Raw genomic sequence first — 21927 nt, forward strand, 5'->3', positions numbered from 1 at the left:
AATCGTAAATTATTAAGACGATTTCCTCAATAAACATTTAAAGTTTAAATTTAAAGTCCATAGTAGAATTTTGACAATGGGGACCAAAAGTTATGTAGGTCATTTATCTAAAGAAATTGCCTGTAAACAAGGAGCAGTCAGGGCAGTCCGATTTAACGGTAAATATTTTCATATTTATAAACGAATAATGTATAAAACAGTTACAAATTCATGCATCTTTTTTATATAGTTGAAGGTGAATATTGCCTAACATGTGGATCAGATAAAAGTGTGAAATTGTGGAATCCTTATCGGGGAGCCCTTTTGAAAACTTATTCTGGTCATGGGTATGAAGTATTGGATGCCCAGAGTAGCTGTGATAGTAGGTAAAATTAAATTGGCTATTTTATTTTAGTTTGAATCCCTTTTTCATTAATTGTATTTTTCTAGTCATATAGTCTCTTGTGGAATGGATAAAACTATTATACTATGGGATGTGTCAACTGGACAATCTTTACGTAAATATCGTGGACATCTGGGAACAGTAAACTGTGTAAAGTTTAATGAAGATTCATCTGTTGCTATTTCTGGCAGTGTTGACACCTCTATCAGATGTTGGGATTGCAGATCAAAGAAACCAGAAGCATTCCAGATCATGCAAGAAGCCAAAGATAGCGTAAGCTCTGTTCAAGTCACTGATCATGAAATTCTAACTGGATCACTAGATGGCCAAATCAGGAGGTATGATGTTCGGAACGGAGAAATGATTGCTGATGAAATGGCTCGTAAGTATGCATATTCAAAAAGTGTGGTGCTGCATTAGTAATAAATTGTGTTGGTTTTTACTAGATCCCATAACTTCAGTATGGTTTACTCGTGACGGCCAAGGATTGCTCGTGTCATGCCTGGACAGCACTCTCCGTTTAATTGATAAGGACACCGGTGAATTGTTACAAGAGTAATTCTATATTTTCTCAACTGTCTGTAATTTCTAGTTACAAATAATAATCCGTAATATTCTTCATCAGGTACACTGGACACGTCAACACGGAATACAAAATCGATTGCTGTCTTGATCACACAGATAACTTCGTAATATCTGGTTCGGAAGACGGTACAGTTTACATTTGGTCTTTAGTTGAAGGCCAGTTAGTAGCGAGACTGGAGCACGTTGGTTCAAAAGTTGTTCATTCATTGTCCCCGCATCCATCCCAAGAGTGGTTACTAACTGCTGCTCAGAATAGTATTTATTTGTGGAAAGACCAACCTGACGAAGACGAGTAATTTTATTGTGTTATGCTAGTCCGGTATTGCGTCATTGCGTCATTGTTTAATAAAATGTATCTCATGCTCAAATTCCATTTGACGTCGAATTGTTTTATGCACCCAAATACGTAGCTGGTATCGCAACAATGTTGTGATGAGTTGACTTCCACCCCCGACAAAAAGTGTTGTGGGAATTTTGATGACGCATTACGCAACAACCCCACATTATTCATGATCCAAACCCGACTAAGCTTGTTTTACCGTTGGAACCCCCCCCCCCCCCCCCGTCCGGTTATTATTCAGAGTAGGTTAGAAATATGTCACATATTCGATTCTAAACGCTAAAAAGATAAATCTTTTGCATGACTTATTCCTACGCATATTATAGATTTACAATGGCAGCCATTTTACTCATCTCCAATTGCAGCTACTTTTGTCATGCAGTGGGAGTTGTTCAACAGGAGCGCTATTACAATCTGCACATGGCGTGATTTGACACGATAATGGACCACGGAAGAAGGGAGATGCGTGAGGTTGGTAACCTCTTATTGTGGGCAAAGTCGTCGATCATTATACCTTGACAGCCACGCGTGTATCAAAAATGGGAAAAAAAGCGGTGTATGTGAAAGATACGACAGAATTTCCCTTGCAGGCAGGAACGCACTCTTAAGAGAAACGAGGCAGGAAGTGATGGCTAGGAAGATATGCTACGTATATAACAACAATCGACCTGGAAAAGGACAACGACCTCCATTTGTGTACAGTACTATATAGTGTAAATCGTTTTGACGAAGAGCGGTCAGTTACCTTGGTTGTCAATCTTTCTTTCGATTTCAACACTCGAGTTCCCAGCAGTCCAATTAAAAAAAGGAATAAGCCGGGGGAAAGAAATATACTGGATTCATTTAGTATTAGTTGCCAGCCTAGCTGGTTACCGTTATATTCCAAGTCGACCATCGAACAATAAAAGACAATTATCCGAGTCATTATACGCATGGAGGCAGAGCAATGATGGATGACATTGCATGATGCCCTTTTATTTTAAAACACTATGGTGACGAAATTCAAGTATTAAACTACTTTGTTTTCGTTGTTCACTTATATCAACCAAGCACTGGAAGAGTGACTATTTCCAGTTTACGAAACGAATTTTCTTGTTCACGTAACATTTGTGTAGCATTTCAATATTTAGACAAGTACTGGTTAGAGAAAACGTTAGGCCGCGTACAGTTGGTTGAAAGCAGGAGAAAGTGTTCATCAATCTCCCTACTACTACGAAGTTTCTCTAATAGACCGTTTGTCCGTTTCTACTCTGAATTAACATGTTTTGTGTTAGCCAACCAATTACGAACCAACGGTGGACATCATCGTAAAAGAAAGATAAATACGGAAATATAACGTCTATATAAGTGAAAGAGGGCCGGGGGTTGAAAGTCCGAAGGATATAACTTTCCGTTTCGAACGCGGCGCCAAAGAGTCGCCATGCATCGTTGTATATTCAGCGTCAGGGTCTTAAACTGTGTGTGTTTTCTTTGCCGATAGGTAAAACCAAAAGGAAAATATAGTAGAAAAGAGTTTCTAAGGGGGGGGATAAAAGTTTATATAAACCTTTCTTTTTACTTGTGAAGGAAAACCTTCAGGAGAAAAGAGAAAGGAGTTGTGAAAATACGTAGACCTTTACTATTTGGTTAACGAGTTATATAGAGTTAGGTAAAAGAAGAATAGGGAAGAGGGGGGGAGTGTGGGAGGGGGGCAAAAACTTGGCGGAGAAAAGGAAGATTTAAACCCCTTCACTTTCCCCGTGTGTCGGTCACTTTCACCTCGTTTAAATCCTTAAATTTTTCTTTCTCCGCCTTAATTTGAACGATTCCTCCCCATTCTTCTTCCACGGACTCCCTTCTGCTCTTTTCAAGTTACAAAAATTTCCCTCGGACCACTAAAGTCTAAAAAGAAAGAAAAATCAAAGTGGGGATGAGCGATTTTCTAATGAAATTTTCTTTGAAACGACCGCCAATGCGCAATGTCTGGGAGCGGAGAGAACTGCAAGCTGATGAGCGTTTAACGTTGGGAAAAGTGACAGCCGAAAAACCGCACGAAATGGCGATTTGTTTATAAAAATAAAGGAGAAACAAATGGCAAAATTAACACCATCTCAAATCAGTTTTAACTTTTAAATCTTTCTTTTTTTTTTAGCTTTCTCGGAAGATATATGGTGACAGCAGGAGGTAAATGAGGGGAGGAAACAAAGCAGCAATTCGTTTAAAAGTCTTTTTCGACGCTACATGTTCACTTGACAGCACCGCCCTGCTGTTTAGATATTTACCCCATTATAACCCAAACATAGTTTCTTTCTCTTTTTCTCACCGTTAGTGAAAGTGAGGTTATTTTTCTTCCGATTTTTCGAAAGTGAAAAGGACACACAAACATTTTATGTACACGCTTGCGGCGAGAGCAGCAGTACTGCCGGTCGACACAAGTTCTTTCTCTCGTATTCAAATTTCAATTGAAACCGAAAATCTGACCGCAGTCGTATTACATTATATACCATCGGTATAGTAACGTATTTGCCGACACATATATTACGCCTGACTGGTCTTTGGCACTTGAGTGCTGGTATCGGTTAAAATTCCACTAACTGTATATAATGTTTCTATATACTACATTCGTCGATTTAAATGTTGGATTATTACCGCCTTACGCCTTGATATGATGACGAAGCTATTTTTACATTCAAATAATTTGTGTCGCCAGCGCTGGAAATAGAAGACCTAACTGTATGTTTGTTTGGTTTTGTTTACCGCGACTTGATTGAACCGGACTGCTTGAAACAGTCCGGTCAACGATCCCTTTCTCCCCTTTATTTCTGAGTGTATAACCCCCCGGAAATAATAATAATAATCAGCTGCTGCTGCTTCTGCTGGTCTCACGATTTATTCGGTTCGTCGAGATAGCGGGAAACGAACGAAAGCAACGGTCAACTCGTCAAGGAAGCGTGATTTCTTCTTTATAAGAAAACAAAACTTGCAGAACAACAACTCAAAAGAAAGACCACGTCCTTAGCGCGATTTTCTCCAGTTGTTTTGATCTTCATCTTTCGGTTCTTTCACATCGAAATACTTAATCTACCACTTTCCCTGTGTTTCTATATAGTCAACGCATGGGTAAATTGAGCGATAAGGGGCTTCCATATGCGATGCGTACTCTACGGCGAGTAAATTGTCCGCTATGTACCGAATCCTAATAGCGGGTTTTGTTTTCTATTTCTTTCCCTTTTTTCTTTCTTTCTTATTACAAACGGACGCAGTTGGTGGGCCGATATCGTTGGATGATTCGAATTCTCATCAGCTGCTGTTGAACGCGATATTATTAACACGAGTTAGAGAAACCGAATCTAAATGGTCAACAGAGAATATCTATACACACAGGCCGGTAGTAATCACGAAATGGATAGAAAGTTTGGTTGAAATGAAAAGTACGCAACCCAGGAAGCGGACGAGTGTGTAGTGTTTGTCCAGCAGCTTTCGAAAATATAAAAAATCTCGCATCAATATAAAACGACAGAAATGTGAGTGAAAAAGAAAACGGGAAGCGACCATCTCTCTTTCACTTTATTGCACGCCGATCGTTTATTATGTCACGAAAAAACCCAAATAATAACTACAACTCATAGGCAAACAATGACAACAAGAAACTTTCGATACGGGAATTTGGATCGCAATTTATACGACGGGAAGATGGCACAGATCGTCAAAGTGCCACTTTGTCCGCACGCCAAGAAATATAAAAACGACACGGTTATTTGGCATCACCCCCTATATCTTGACATTATTTGTTAGATCCAACTTTCGATTGGTTATCATAACTTTTATACAGCCCGTCATAAAAACACTGTACATTTTGAAATATAGTGGGCAAATATTATTAGTTCATAATCAAAAACAAATGGCGCGAATTTTGAATGTGTCCATCTGGGATAGAAAATATATAATGGACGATTGAGCTGTCCGTTACTAGTGAAAGCTATCGGACACTTGTTACCTGATATAATAGAAACCTGTCTCTCTCCTCCTGCGGGACTGGTCCAGTAAATTTGAAAAAAGAAACATGTACGCGCTGGCGGAGAAATAACCAAACTTTCCCCCCCAAAAAAAGAAGCGTCTCTCTGGCTTCCACGGTTGTTTATGTTGTTGGGTTCCTCCCGCTGTCGCCCGTTTTGGAACACGTGTTGTGCACGCATTTGACGAATTCGATTCACTAAATTATAATGCACTTGGTCTGAAATCACCGTGTCATTAAATCAAATCGGTGCGCCGTGTTTTTATTCAATCTGTTTTTTATTTTTCACGTTTTGAATTGAATGGCGGGAAACACACTACTTATATATAGGAGGACCTGTTTTTTCCGATGTAACCAAACGATACCAAATTAAGTTAAGTGGAATTTCCAAGACTTGAATAATGAGGGCTCGACTCATTCATCGCCGTGAATAAAGATGGAAATGATTAGAGAAAACTGGAGAATAGAAGAATAAAGAAAGATGACCTACTGCGGGAGCGCTGACGGCAGCACTTAAAGTGGAACCAAAGAAAACACCCTAGTCATATAGTGCTCCATTTAAATGACGATAAGAGATCCTTTTTCTCGTCAACTAAAAAACAAGAATAAAAATACAAAACACAAAGATTGAATATAAAGAAACAGGAATTTATTATGTGTATCGAGGGACACGCCTTGTGTAATGTCTACAGGGCGGCACCGCGACTCGGACGTCAAACCCGCCGCGGTATACATTAAGGTAATACGTTCCTTTTCGTGGCAGCGCACGCTGATGGTTTTTATATAATAAGAATATGCTGGGATATTGGCTGCTACCGTTCTACATTGACTTCCTCTTTCCGGTTTTTCTTCTTCTTTAACCAACAAAAGTTGCATTGGGTTTTTTTCTTAAAGAAAGTTGTTGAACCGCGGAATCATTGGTGAAAAAGATAATCATCTTTGAATTCAATTCTTTGATGAATTTGATTGCTCGTTTTCATTGCGCTTTTTATTATGAGGAATCACACAAATTGATGTACCGCAAGGCAGTGTATAGGATAGAGCCAGGGCAACCTGTTGCTGGGTATGTACACAGAGAAAAGTAAAGCGGGTCAACCAGGTACACACACACAACAAGAGAGCAAAAACGGCGCACGCAGCAGCGACGGCCATGAACGAACGCCGATCTCGACGGTCAGACTTCCTATACTACAACTAGTAGAATTTCCTGAATGTTTGTCTTTCGATGTAGAATCTCTTATCATTCCAGTCTTTTCCTTTGTTGTTTTCTTTATATTATTATCATTTCGTTTTTGTTATAGCTACCGAATCGCTTGGCCGCCACCGCGGGGAATCTGACCTCGTTACAAATCACCGGGACGGTTATTAATTTTTTCGGGAAAAAAATCTTGAATTATATCACGCTCCTATGTATTAAAGGGCTTATCAAGTTCTACTAGTATACGCAGCTCTTTGACACTTGTTGTTTCCTCATCGAAATCAAAACATGCAACAAGAAAAGAAAAACCCGTTTTGATTGTTTGTCAACATTTTTCGTTTCGGGATGGAAATTCAAATGAATGTTTCTGAAACGTCAACTTCTTTTCAAATTTTTCCTTCCATAAGAATGAATTGGATGGATTTAATGAGTTTTTCCTTTCAGAGTTTCAGGCATATGTGAACAGCAAGAAAATCCGCAATCATTCCAAGCGGTTCCAGTTGGCGACGTCCCATACATCCGATCGGAAATCTTTTCTCCGATTGCACACATTTTATGACTGCGGGAGAAAAAAAAAAGAAAATTCAAAACGTCAGTCAATTGTTTACTTATTCAATGAAGACTATTTCATTGTTGTCGACCTTATTTTAATTCTTTTTTTCGTTCATAAGGGGAGCGGACCTCGTAACACCTTTTTGTTATGAGCCAAGTAATAAGAACGAGACGACCTGAAGATGTCACGACCCAATGAACGAATGATGCATTGCCGCAAGTCAGTCGAGTGGAACTGCTGCTGTTATCTTGGTCATCCTCAACACTATCTGGGAGAAACCATCACGTTGTTTCTTTCGCTTTTTCCCGTCCGTTTTTTGGCGAAATTATTGGATCAGCTGGTGTCAAAATTCGTGTTGGTCTACAACTTTGTACTGAAGAATAATGACTTGAACGCCGCTGTACAAAAATATGCAAATTGCGAAAAGGGAGAGAATGAATATCGTTAACCGACCCAATTTCTCTCCCATCCTCAAAGTTGAAAAACACCCGCACGATGGAAATCCATAATGGCGGCTAAAAATTAAAAACAAATTTAAATAAAGTCCAACCATTGAAATGCTATGAATACTTAATAAGCTGAATTGAAATTAATCCTTACCTTTTTATTATTTGTTTTTCGCTGCTCTAATATTCAATTTGTATTTAAATTTTTTTCTGATTTAATCTCAATTGGTGGTGGCACAGCGGAATAATGTTTGATTGAAAATTTAACCGTTTCGGGTTCAACTCTCAAACGTCTAAAAAGTGATTGGCTAAGCAATAAAAAGGGGATGAGTAACAAAATCTTCCATTTTGATTTTGGAAAAAGGGGAAAGGGTAAGGAAAAAAAAAGATGGCCGTCGATTTGATAAAACAAAGACCTTGAGAAGGGGGTGACAAAAGGGTTGTATGCAAATAGCAGCCTAATACAGTCGTCTGCTGCTGCTGGCCACGCGTTCAATCATAGTCAGACCTATTGCCATGCCGGTCGTAAGCAAGAGTGTGTGTCCGATAGTTGTGATGCACATCAAATGAGGTTGGAAAAAAGAGAAAAGATGTTGGGGAAGAAAAGAAAAGAGGAGGAGCCTCTCGTCGGGTGGACTGTGCCGTCGAGTTTTGTGCTGCCACAGCGCGGCCAAGACGAGCGGACACCTTGCGATCGAGTTGGCGGTGGACCGAAACTTTTGGGATCGTGTGTCCCGGTTTCACTCAACCGAACTCAGTTAAGCGCCGGCGCTGCTACCGTGCACTAGCATACCAAACAAACAGCAGGTCTTTTTATTAAATTTTTCTTTTAAGTCTCACATTTTTACTTGTTAAACACTCGAGTACAACTGTCGTAATTGTTATATCCTAGTAAAGAACAAACGTGCTTCTCCAAGGTGTCACCCACAGTTTTTCAACCACCGAAAGTTTTTCTTGCCAAAAAAGGACCACAGTTCATCTCCAACAACAACAACAACAACAACAACAGTAGTAAGTCCACTGTGCATTCCAATAGTCTGTTTTGTGTATGTTGACGTCAATTCGATTGGTAAATTTGGGCGACACGGTTCAATGTAGCTGTGTGGTGGTTGGTTGTCGATGAACGCAAGAAGCGATCAAGTCCGCGTGAATCCAATGACGGCGTGAATGCGGGTCGTACATTGCAGCCGCTGCACGCGCGATATAATACCCCATGTTCGATCGTGCGAGACTTTCGGTTGCTGGCGAAGAGAATTTCGGTCGGGAGTAAAAGTAATTCGTTGTTATTACGACAGCAAACATAGCGGACCGATAGTCGTTTATTTGCGTACGTGCGCTCCCGAACGATCTCGGCAGCAGCAGCAAGTCAGCGAGAAAATCCGAAATAATTTAACCAAGTCCCGTTATGTTCCCAAACTTCAAAGGCGCTATTGTATAATGTTGCGTGAGTTATACAGCGTGTGTGTGTGTGTGTGGAAACATTTTCATTTTCTGCTCGACCAGGTCAACGTAGCTTCCAGAAATTCTTTACTCTACTTAACTGGTTTCCATTTTTATGATTTCCACCGAACAATTTTGATCGTTCGAGTTTATGTCATACGCGCGTCCTGTGTGTGTTGGTCACTGGGTGCTGGCACTGCGCAAAAATTGTTGGTTTAAAATTGAGAAAAAGTGTGGCCGCGGCCATTTCTCATGGGCAATTAGACGACAACGGGCCTGAACGACGATGCACGATAACTTTTATATACGGAAGCCGATGGCCAATTTTTTTTTCTCGTTCACTTGTAGAACACGGGCCATCGGACACGTTAGCCGACCCAACACGTTAAAGATGGCTCGAGCTCAGTTTTAATGGTTCTGATGAAACAATTCTTATAGCTTCCGGTATCGATCAATATTGTTTTTCTCACAAATTAAAAACAAAGTCATTTTATTTCTTCATTTTGGCAATAACACGGGCCATCATTTCACAATCAGAGGACACGCGTTCAAAATTGAAATGGTTGTTTTTTAAATCCGCACCCGCTTTGGCCTGAATTGCAAACACGTTGAATTGGCAGCAAAAGTTCAATTTCCTTGTTCATTTGTTTAATCCGGTGGTCTCGATTTCTCGTCATTTGCATCCAGGGCGGAATTTTTGGGGTGGCCGGGGAAAAACACATTAATGAGCGACCACACATCTTTTCTCTTTCCCTCTCTCTTTTGTTCGTCGGATGCATTTCGCGGAGAATTCACGCAGTCGGGAATGACTATTTGGCCGCTGGCTAGGCAAAAATTGGTTGACCCAAGCAAACAAATAACATGATGTTCGCCGATATGTTATTTCTCGCATTTTATTTTGGCAAAACTCAAACGGCCGACCTATTCCCGATTCAACTAAACAGCACCGAGACAAAACGCTACAAGATATCGGGATAGTTCTAGGCGATAGCGAGAGAAAACCGGGTGCGGTGCTGGTGTCGTCTTGCTGCTGGTTGGGGAAAAAACCTTGAACCTGAATCTGTTCCACTGATCCACTTTTCGTGTCAGTTTTTATTTGTCCTGTTTGTAATCGCAGATGTTTGGGCGTCGTCAGCGACGTTTTCCGGTGAACGTCCTTCCACATTTTTACGTGGGGTTTTTTCAGCTATTTATTTTGAATCGTCACACCGTTCACTCTATTTTTTCACGTTTTTCCCAGCGATGACGAGCTAATAAAATTGGCAATCAGATTCCCACAACGGCCAACGTAAATCGAGTCCTATCGCCTATCATTCCGCGCCAATATTCAAATGGAACGTTTTTGCAATCAAATCGACTCAATTTGTTATCTGGATCGGAATAAACAAATTGGTGGCCATTTCACATCAGGATTGGCCACACCTTATTTCATATTACTAGTTTGTTGCATCGCGTTGATATTTGATATTACGCATGGCGCGATTGACGGATTGAGGTTGTTGGGAAATTGGTGCCAACCGTCAGTCTCGCGGACTCTCGTACCATCACTATTTTTTTTCCGTTTCACGCAGAGAAGAAATAAGTGTGCCGATTGAGACGTTTATGGACGTTTGTCCTCTATATTGGTCACTCCCCATTTCGTGTCAATGCCGTAAACGCATCCGAGTCTTTTATAAGAAAAAACAAAATCATCTCGTGATGTATTTAGAGGAGAAAGTTGCCATCTCTTTCCATACTATGGAGGCGATAATTCATTCATTCAGGTTAATAAGCAGTTGCCCTTAATGTCATCGGCTATTTATTATTACCGACGCCGCTGTTATTTGATACACACATCCAATGAGAAAAACGTAGCGGGGTTAAAAGTTTGGACATTCGAAACTGTCGTTTCATGACGGCCAGTCTAATAAACAGATTTGAACGGCCTGGCCATGAAGCGACATCACGTACGACCTCCTTTTTTGTTTAAAAAGAAAAGAAAAAAAATTCTGGACGGCCTTTTCATTCATCTCGTAAATCAAACACGCGCACGCGGTCGGAGTTCTTCACGGAGCCCGGTCGTCGTCACTGTGTATAGAATAAATATACAACCCAGTTACTAGATATTATACTACGTATTCGTCTTTAGGTCATCGCCTTTCCCAATCTTCTCCGTTGACAATTAGCGTGACGTACATCAAACTGCTGGGCATCAATCCCATATTTGGCGTGTGCGTGTCTTTTAATTCCCGGTTTTTTCCATTCACTACATGTATTCTAGGTTTTCTTTCATCGTAAAAAGGCAAATAATATTATAGTAATGTCGCTGGATGTTATATAATGTTGCGGTCCCAATAGAAATGCAATTTGTTATGCATTAACTTCCTGTTGCTACTGGAATATCTCATCCCTGCAGCCATGCATGTCCCGAATGAGAGTTCGCCGGAGAGAAATTTTTGTGGATCAATGGAATATAATCTCTATACCGCACGAATATATACGTATTTGATCCTGTGTGTATAGCATACGCGGATTGTTTCTTATATGCCGGCGGAAGAAAAAAACCCTGACCAGACAAACCGTTGATTTATGGTTTTGTCAGCGCGCGCGAATGGTGATTTCCCATGGTGGCTAATAATCAACTTTCTTCCACTGTGAGCATCGCAACGCAACAATAACTTGATTATTACGTGATCACCAATAATACGCCAACAGCGAAAGAATCGGAAAGTCTGACTATAGGAATGTTGATTCATTTGACATGTTTACATTATGTATATACAATGGAATGTGATTTACATAACGTGAGAACGATCTTTTTGAATTATCTGTGAAACTGGCCGCAGGTAGTAGATGATAGGGCCTCCTCCTGGCATTTTGTCTTGTGTGTTATTTTCGGGGGCTCTTTTCTTTCTTTTTTGGTGAGCCACCACCAGCAGCAGCAGCCCTTTTCATGTGTATAGACGTATATGGTCATTGGATGATTCTCTCTAGTCTTTTGTGTGTACTACATTTTCTCTCGGCCGTGTATATCTTCAACAATGACTGCAGTATATATAGTTAAAAGCGATCGGTTTGCGGTCAGTTGGTTCATCATCTCAAGTGGACCGGAATTCAATCGTTGCATGTTTATTCCTCCTATATGTTTCAATAGAGGAAGAAGACTACTATAATTGGACTCGATAGTTAATGTTGCTTTTATTTCGGTTTCTTTTTTCTTTTAGTTTTCCTTTGCCGGTTTTGTTTGTTCTCCAAGAAGAAGAAGAAGGTGCAGCCGAGTCAACCAAATCACCGGCAGTATAACATCGGCTACTCCCGATATATACTCTATTTGATGAGCCGACCATGAAGCTTCCATTCCGGCGGAAAAATAACCACCGTCTTTGAGAGAAAAATCGCCGACTGTGGAAACAATTGATTCGCGGTACAAGTTTGTTCTTCACACGCACTTTATGATTCGAACGTGAATCAATTCGACACCTCAACAGCAGCGTAAATCGTCTGGCCCCTGTCCGGCATTATAAGAAGAAGCAAGGGAGGAAAAACTCTCTTCAGGAAATTGGCATTCCGGTCGTCGACCTTGTGACAACGAACCCTGGAATATGAATAACGGTGAAACTTGTCGCTCGTCGGCTGTCAAGATGCAACACATTAGCTGGATTTTGCTACAATTGGCCGGTAAGTCTTGCAGTGTGCAGACTCCTTTTTACATTTGATTCAGGACAACTGTACAATGACGTTTGATCGTCATTCTAACTGGAAATCTAACGGTGAATTCCTCTCGGTTAGGCCCTCGTCCTTTGTATTTAATTGTTTTAATTTTTCTGGGCCGGGGTAAAAAGAGGATGATGACCGTTTTATCCGATGGATGAGGGCTACTACTACCTATCGGTATAAAAATAAAAGGGTCAAATAACTACTGCGGCTTACATATAGTATACTCTCGGTAAATATTTGTTAAATCATTTTTCGTTTGTATGCAGACGACTGGCATAGATTTTCGGGGTTCCCTTCACTTTTGGTTGGTTGGTTGTTTGCCCATGGGAAGAAGATGAGTTCGTCACTGCGGGAACAACGGTCCGATTCAATGACCGCCCCCTTTAAACTAGAGCCGAAGGTTACTCACCTCTACGCTACCCAGCACAGTTACCCACATCTCGCCCAGTCTCCCTATACACACACACACAACACAGACAGGAGCATAAAGGGAACGCACGCGCATTTCCTCCTTTTTTTAGACGCCGAGACTTTTAAATAACCCCGTATTTTCCTTTTAAAAAAGAATCCTAGTCGTGATTAAGATATAAGTGTTGCGTTCAGTCAGGATGTCAGGTGTTTTGTTGTGATACCTTTTCGCCAGGTAATGCGGGAGATGACAACTTCCCGTCAGCTGTCGACAGATTCCGGCAGACAGACAGACGCCCCAGCCCATGACCCTAATAGACCCCAAAATCACGATTTGTTTAACCGTCTTTTCGTATTGTAATCGTTTTTATTAGTGAAAGAAAAAAAAAGAGGAAGGGTGTCAGCCTTTAGTTTCTCTAACGCCTAAAGATATCAAAAGGTCTGAACTGCATCCGTAATGACTTTTTGAGTATGCGGCTTCGAGTTGTGCGAAAGCGAATTAGGCTATGCGTATACAACAACATCATAAATGATGGATGCAAACAAAGAAACTGTGCAGACATTTCCAGACAGCTTGTCCCCAATTTTGCGGGTTTTTACTCACGAAATTCCCCGCACGCGCCTTTTTTCTTGTATTCGAAAAAATTGTGTTGAGTTTATAAATTTTGTTGTGTTGCCAAGTGGTGGCGAATCAAACGTCCGAAATCATCCCGTACATATTACTGTAGCTAGGCGAAACCACCGTGACGGGTTTTCCAGAATAACAACAACGTCTTGTGAGAGCGAATATGGCACAATTTTCGGACAATAACATCGGATAGCTCTTGTCTGCTCATGTGTCTGCTGGGCCGATTTCGCGAAATAGCGAATGACCGCAAGCGTGAAGGCAAGAAATGAACATTTATCACGAGGTTATACTACGCCGGAATACCGACTAATCTACAGGGGAGTAAAAAGACACGTCAATATATATATAGCTCACGTATACGTGATGAACAACGGTCGGAGGTGTTGTTGTACTACTTAAAAGTCCTCGTTGCACTTCCCTAAACTCTTGATTCTCTTTTCTAATTTAAACAATTCGAGTATCATATTATTTTGGGATTAGAAAAACTAAGGAAAAAGGAAAGAAAGTAAAGCAGGTGAGACACACCTGTTGAATACTTAATGAGCTTATTCGAGAAGAAAAGGTTCAACTCGTGAACACAAAACAACAGCGCGAGAGTGAGCTGGTTCAAACAACCTTTGATTAAAAATTGGATTCAAAGAACAAATGATAAACGTCGATAATGGCTGCCCACAACTGTAGTAATTGGACAAGAAATTTGACGGAATTTCCTACTATTATTATTGTAGGAAAAAAGTAGGACGGAAATGACGATTGGCTCCGTTAGTTTCGACGATTTCCACAATGTTCGAAATATAGCGACCAAGAAATAAAATGGTAGAAATGTCACAATTCTATATTTCCTTGTGGAAATTTCTAAACGAAACCCCTTAGCTCTTCTCCTAATGACGTTATCACAGTGTTATTTTTTTCCTTCATTTTAACTTATTTTTCCCCCCACCAAAAACCAGTGTTTGTAGGCTTCTACGTCATGGTGGGGTCGTCAGCAACGTTGGATGATGGGGACGCTGTTTTGGCGCGCAATAAAATCAGTTTGAATTCATCAACGCCGTCGCGCTGGTGGAGGGCGAAAACGGACAACAACCGATTGTCGTCGTCATCTGACATGATCAATTCCGAGTTGCGGCATTACCAATTGCAGATGCACCAACGACAACGGCAAAGTCAACGCGTCAAGTCGCAGGAGGAGAACAGGAAACTCTGGTTAATGTGGAACGGAGCACAAGAGAAACTGAACGAAGACAATGACAAGTTAATGGAAGAAACGAGCGCAAATTCTACCCGGAAAGAGACCGAAGAGGGTCTCTCCCTATTGGAGAATCTCGTTCACCCCGAAGAGGAATTACTGGATGAAATCAACGACCGTCAAATCATCCAGGCCGTTATCGCCAGCATGGCCCAGTGGAACTTGCGCAAATTGCAAAAGATGCAACGCAAATCAGACCAGACCAGGTATAGGGCTGCATTTCATTCGTGTTTTAATTCCATAAGATTTAATTGCAATTATTTGAACCAAACAACAGGCATCGCAGTCGTCGCGATGAAGCGATGGTCTGCTACAACGAATTGGGTTGTTTCCGCGACGAAGGACCGTTCAACTACCTGGACCTGTTGCCAGCTCCGCCGGAAGAAATTAACACGCGTTTCTTCCTCTACACTCCGCGCAACCGTGACGTTCCCCACCCTTTGGTCTACAACAACGCCAGCACAATTTTGACGTCACCTTACAACGCTACGCTGCCCACCAAAGTCATGATCCACGGATTCGGCTCCTCCTGTCAGCGCATCTGGGCCAAAGAGATGCGAACGGCTCTCATCAGCGTCGTAAGTCGGCCGGATCGGTCAATTTTAACGAGCTACTATATACAATTTTGATATTGCAGTAATACAGTTATCCTTTTGTATTTTTCCTCAGGGAGACGTCAATGTCATTTGCGTCGATTGGGAAAATGGAGCCAATTTGCCCAATTACGTCAGAGCGGCAGTTAACGCTCGTCTGGTTGGCCGGCAAGTGGCACTTTTGGTCAACGCCATCAACGGTATGCTGGGCTCCAAGAACGGCGATTTTCATCTCATCGGCTTCAGCCTGGGAGCTCACGTGGCTGGATTCGCTGGATCCGAACTCCGCAACGTTAGCCGAATTACTGGTTTGTTTTGAAAACATTAGAGAGCAAAGGATCAAAATCAACTGGGAATGTTTCACAGGACTCGATCCGGCTGGTCCGCTGTTTGAAAATTATGACCCGAGAGTTCGACTGGATTCGACCGACGCCGATTTAGTTGACGTCATCCATTCCAACGGCGAGAAAATCTACATGGGCGGACTAGGAGCCTGGGCCCCAATGGGCGACATTGATTTCTACCCCAACGGTGGTCGTATGCAGAAAGGATGCACGAACCTCTTTGTCGGAGCCGTCAGCGACATGATTTGGTGTAAGATTTCACATTATTTAAATATTTTTGTGTGTGGCAGCAATCGGCCGTCTTTCGCATGTTTGCGAAAAAGAGAAAAATCTGAGGCTACAATAATTAGCTTTCTCCTCAAATGAAAAGTAGAAGAAAAGAAATCTCCCGCAGAGTAGAGCAATAGCCGCCAAGTGACACATGGATGGGGAGAGTAGAGCGCTTTTCACTTGTTGACTAAACAGCAGCAGCAGCTCTCATCTCCTAACGGCCGCAGAATAGTTTTACAACGTCAACGAACGCTCCTGAGCTAAAGAGATGATGACATCTCAGAAGAAACGGCCAATAAATGAGCAGCGAAATTTCAAAGATTTTTCTAAAAATGGTGAAAATGAGTAAAAATGTTTTTTCGTTCACTTGTTACTAGCCGGGAAGAAATGTGTCCACGCTAAATTGGGCGCGACTTTCACCGATCTCGGCGATCATAGCGATACAGCGGGAGTCTATTTAGCAGAAATTCTTCTTTCATGTTGGCTGCTGCTCTCTCTCTCTCTTTGTTTCATATTGACCGCAGTCCACCGCTTTTCCTTGTTAGTCGGCGAAATTCTTAAATCTTATTCGGATGACGTTTAGCATCCGACAGCAGACGATCTTGTCTGTCCCATATGTACTAGTCTTCTTTAAGTCTTTCAAAGTTTGTTAATCCTTTTGATCGCATTTGGGCGAAACCGACCGCTAGGTAAAAGACCCCGCACCAGAGTCCCATTTTTCTTACCAGAAAAATGCCCGGCCTCCTATAGCGGGGGCTTTTGGATACGTTGCGTTCTGTTTAGAAAATGGAAGTGTACCAATGCGGGACGAGGAAAAACAAATAATAAAAAAAAAAAAAGAGAAAGAGAAAATGTTTCTAGCTTCGTCTTTCGGCTTAATAGTAGAACGCTAGATAGTGTGAGTCATTTTCGCGAGCGAAACCGACGAAGCTTTTGCACCCCGCCGTTGGCTTATTCTTCGCCCCATTTACGCAATGATCCCCCAAATCATAATTGACGTCAGTCCAGGCGTAAATTTTTTTAGACCCTGTTGAAAGTGGTGGGTGTTGTATTTTTTAAATAAGAGATTTTCCCGAAGACGACGTGACCGGGTTGTATAATCAAATAGTAAAACACAGCCTACTTTTAAGTCCGCCTTTTATTTCTTTTAAAACAAATAAACGGACAGTGTATAGGACTTTAATGTAGGCTAATCAGTTTTCTTTTCAAATTTTTCTGGCGAATGTTTATAATATTGCTTTAAATAGTACTCGTACCGGGTTTTTTTTTAACTCTTGTTCTTTTTTTGTGCGTTTATTTATTTGTTCTCCCCCCGTGGAATTTATTGTTGACGTCACAGCATCTGCTGAGGAAAACGGCCGAAGTTTGTGCAACCACCGACGCGTAAGTGTTTGACAATCGTTAAAAGTTACTAGACGTTCGTATATATATATCTATCATGAAATGGAACTTTCTGACCATCAACTTGTCTTTATGTCGTTCATAAAGGCTTATAAGCTGTTCACCGACTCGGTGGTGCCTGGATGCCACTTTCCGGCCTTTGCCTGCGAGTCTTACGAAAAGGTATGACCATGTCCAATAAAATAATTTTCACTTGCCAGTTCAGGGGTATTTACGTTGATATTGTCTTGTTTTAAAGCTCCTGGAAGGCGATTGCTTTCCTTGCACGGACGCTGAACGCTGCTCCAACATGGGTTTCTACGCCGATAAATCGCCCGGTCGAGGTATCATGTATCTAGCCACTCGAGAAGAGGAGCCTTTCTGTGGTACGTCAACTTTCTTTTCATATGTATGTAGTATTAAAAATTCTTAATTACCTATTCATGTTCAATTTTACAGCCAACCAGTACCGAGTGCAACTGCAGAGCTCTACCACGTTACAGCCTGTAACAACCCAGGGCAAGATAGAACTCATCCTTATCGGAGCCAACAATTTCAACGAGACTTTTACTTTGACTAAGTATGCAAATCGATAATAATTCAGTGGGAATAAAAAGTGGACTCATTTTTTAATGGCTCGTTTCAAGGGGTCCGGATTACGAATTGACTAGCGGTGGGAAACTGGTGCGGCTCATCGTGCCGCATCCAACATTTTCACCTCCATCTAAAGTTCACGTCGTCTACACAGCCTATCAAGGTTGGATTTACAGCGGATTGACTAAATGGCCCGTCGACAAGCTCGTCCTCACTGATAGCTATGGAAAAAGGTAAAACGATGGACGTTAATTTATCTTACTCTTTCAATTTAAAATGAGATTCGTTTTAATAACAATAATTTGAGGTATACATATTTTTACTGTGGTCTGTGTGGAAATCGGCAGCTGTCTTGGCACAAGAGTACCTATTTAAAAGCACATTAATTTATTACCAAAGAGATAATTTTGCACAGCAGATGGCCAAATTATTTTTGTTCCACATTTTTGCAATTGCTCAACACCCATCTAATTATTGTGCTCAATAAAATGAAATTTAATGAATACTGTTGTTTTTACGTGTTCCAACATAATATACGTTACGTAACATTTTTTAAATAAAATGTTACATGTTTCTTTCAGTGTGTCTTACTGTCAAAAAGGAATGTTCTTGGAATCGGGCAAAGGACTTGCCATCACTCTACATCCAGGAGAGTGTAATCCGGCTCCTCCTTTACCTCCATCTTCTTCTCCGGCGCTGACCAACAACCTCGTCCATAACAATCAGACGCCATTCCCAAGCCGTCAACCGCTGGATTCAGCAGTAAGTTTCAATAGGAAACAAATAATCCTTTCAAAATTTGATGTAAAAATATAATTCTACTTCTTTTTTTCCCCTATTCAGCCCTTGGATAACGAAATTCCCGTACTCAATGAAATCAGATTCCGATCCCTGGATGGCGATATAGTCGGTGGATTGAACCAAACCGCCGAATCCAAGTCGACGTCGTCTTCGTTGGTCCGTTCCAACGCCAATAACATAACGAATAATATTTACCCCTACGGAAATGTGCCTTTGGCTTTGCTCCAGCAGCAAATTCCTGCCGACATCAAAGTGGGTGGTGGCGGCGGAAATAGCGGCCCTAGTAGTAGCAAAAGGCCCAGTTTTTATCAGTGGCCATTAGTTGGCAATTTCTTCGGTAATCACGGCCGATCTCGTTTCAAGTCTGGATCGGGTCGAAAGTACGAGCCGCAAGGACAGTTGACTCCTCCATCGCTCCAGCAATTACAGCAAGGTAACGGAGTTCAATCGAGTAAAGAGTCCATCTCCCGGCGGCCATTCACTCGCCGGAATAATCCGCAACAAACGATGAGCGTGGAAGATCAGACCAAAGTCGAGTACTATCTCCTCCGACAACAACAACTGCATTTGCAACAGCAACAACTTCATCAGGCCAATCGATTGCTGTGGGGAAATTCCAATAGATCACAACAGCTGTCCATTCGAGGACAACAACTGGCTCTTGCCAACCAGCAACAATACCAACAACAATGGGTTCCGCAACGCCAAGTCGTTCCTCCCCCACCGCCACCTCCTCAATGGCGACCGGATGCCCTTGTCGACGCGGAAATAACACGCTATTCGACAAACAACAAACCGATCGCTCAAGGAGAACTCTCAATGCCGTTGGATCACATGCAACAAACCTTTGCCCAAACTTTGCTAAATCCTGCAAATCAGCAATTTATTGAGCGCTTTAGGAATCAACAACAACAAAACATTCCGCAACTTCGATCGAGCATGATTTTGCCCAGTACCGAAATGACAACTACTCCAACATTGACGAGTACAGGTAGTTTGATTGTGGCCAATGTCATCGTTCCGTCCTCGTCTATTACCATTTCAAGCAGTCCGGTAACATTGACAACTATGACGATTAGCAACACGTTAGCCTCTCATAGCCAACAATCCATTCGACAACCGGAGGTGGAACATGTGTTACCGCCAATCGATAATCCAGCCGATATCGACATGGAGCAATCAGAGAGTATTCAGGTTACCCATACAAAGAAATCAAATAACGAGGACCCTGTATTATCTTTGGCCACTATCGAAGCAGCTACTTTGCTGTCAGCCAAGGCACCTCCTTCAATCAGTCATCGACAAATGAACGATACAGTTGTTATCATCGCGAGTAACAATATCTCAACTCCTGCAGCATCAGCAGATACTACTATCACAACATCTCCGGCCTCAACAACACTGGATTTCGGTGAAGAATTATCCTCTACAAACCAGACCGTGAACCCGAGCAATGTTTCTTCATCCATAACCACTAAAGAAGATGTTGCGATCAAAGACAATTCAAACAGCGGTATTCTGTGGTCAGACTATCCTTCTGAGGCTGGAACTAGCCCGGTATTAATGTCTGACGAGCTTTATCCCGATCCGGAGCAATTGGGTCAGGCAAGAGATGAATACTGGTCGAATAAAGCTCTCACCTCTCGAGTTAAGCAAATCAGTCCTTCTTCGGTTGTTGCTGCCGTTGTTGGATCCACATTTTACCCACACGCGTATGCAGCCATGCGGCCGTCTAGACTCCAGTTACAAGAACATCAGCCGCTCTACATTCCTTTAAATCCAGCCGATCGTGATCGCCAAAGTCGACAACTTCAAGCGCAGTATTATGCCGACACGACGGGCAGCAGTAGCACGAATAATATCAAGAAATCGGCTCATGAACCCGTTCAGACTGTCGTGTCCGCTAGGTGAATGTCTACTTCACCAACTTTCTTATATATAAGAATTCAAATGCTAGCCACGCCCAGCAGCAGTGAACTTTGGTAAATTATGTTTGTCTTGAAATATTCTGCAAACAGTTGTCGTGTTGAAACTGAATGCGGTGACAAATCCTGTACAGATGATTTAATTTTCTATTTTACGGGGACTTGTGAAATCATTTTTTGCGCTAATATGCCTTCCCCCCAAAAAAACCAAACACGAGAATCCTTACATTACTTAATGTATCCCAAACTGTTAGGTGACACCGTATGTTTTTGATTATTGAAAACGCCAGAAAAAAAAAGTTCTTCCTACGAAAAAAAAAAAAGAAAAAACTGAAAAAAACGTGCCTGTGATTTGTGTTCTATTTGCTGGTGTTATCGATGATGAAAAGGAAAAAAAAAACCCAGTTAGAATCATGTTTTCTGTTCATGTTGTTTGATGAAGATGTTATTTATATTTCGTCTTCCACAATCTTATTACCGTTTTAGTATGATATCGTCACCAACCTGCTATATTTGTTTTCATGTGCAAAGAAACAATTTGCTGGTCGCCATGCCGAAATGTCCTTCAATTATACCCACCATACATAACATATTACTTGTTTTTTTTTGTGTTCTTTAATACATGATTTATTTCAGTACCATAACGTTTGTCGACCAGCATGAAAATATTCGCATACCAAGAATGTACTCTGTATCTCTGAAAATATGTTTCGAATTGAGACATATCAGTTTTTTCCGTGCAAGTTTGTGTTGCCTTAAATAAAATATTGATTATCATAAAATCGAGCACGATAATGTTGATAGCCTACTGCCATTGTCGCGTAGTGGAGTTCTACTGTCGGGCACTGTAGTTCTATTGTCGGTTTTTTTTAAAATAATATTTAAAAAGGCGTAAAAAGGGAGTTCTTGGAGTTCTACTGTCGTTGGAGTTCTATTGTCACCTACAAAGAAATTTTTAAAAATGATTAAAAATATTGGGGGTCTATTGTCGGTGGAGTTCTTCTGTCTTTGGAGTTCTACTGTCAGCAACCCACCAAAGATAGTTGGATGAATAAATTTGCTTAACTTTTAACACATATTTTTTTATCGACGCCCAATAGGCAA

At 41.4% G+C, this 21927-nt stretch overlaps 2 protein-coding genes across 2 annotated transcripts; both read left to right on the top strand.

The window, feature by feature from the left end:
- The first annotated feature begins 21 nt into the window (after positions 1–21).
- Positions 22–1335, top strand: LOC124195709 (WD repeat domain-containing protein 83-like). Its single transcript, XM_046590256.1, has 5 exons — positions 22–158; positions 230–365; positions 430–764; positions 829–937; positions 1008–1335. The coding sequence occupies exons 1-5, from the start codon at positions 77–79 to the stop codon at positions 1261–1263; spliced, it is 918 nt and encodes a 305-aa protein (XP_046446212.1). The 5' UTR covers positions 22–76; the 3' UTR covers positions 1264–1335.
- A 6827-nt stretch (positions 1336–8162) lies between these two features.
- On the top strand, positions 8163–21461 carry LOC124195713. The gene is made up of 14 exons (XM_046590260.1): positions 8163–8305; positions 8391–8509; positions 12142–12595; positions 14621–15122; positions 15194–15494; positions 15586–15817; positions 15876–16103; positions 17463–17506; positions 17612–17686; positions 17763–17889; positions 17963–18083; positions 18151–18330; positions 18679–18859; positions 18941–21461. Exons 3-14 carry the CDS (start codon positions 12520–12522, stop codon positions 20807–20809), a joined length of 3936 nt encoding a protein of 1311 aa, XP_046446216.1. The 5' UTR covers positions 8163–8305; positions 8391–8509; positions 12142–12519; the 3' UTR covers positions 20810–21461.
- The last annotated feature ends 466 nt before the right edge of the window (positions 21462–21927 follow it).

This window comes from Daphnia pulex, chromosome 6, assembly GCF_021134715.1.
Source record: "Daphnia pulex isolate KAP4 chromosome 6, ASM2113471v1".
NCBI lineage: Eukaryota > Metazoa > Arthropoda > Branchiopoda > Diplostraca > Daphniidae > Daphnia > Daphnia pulex.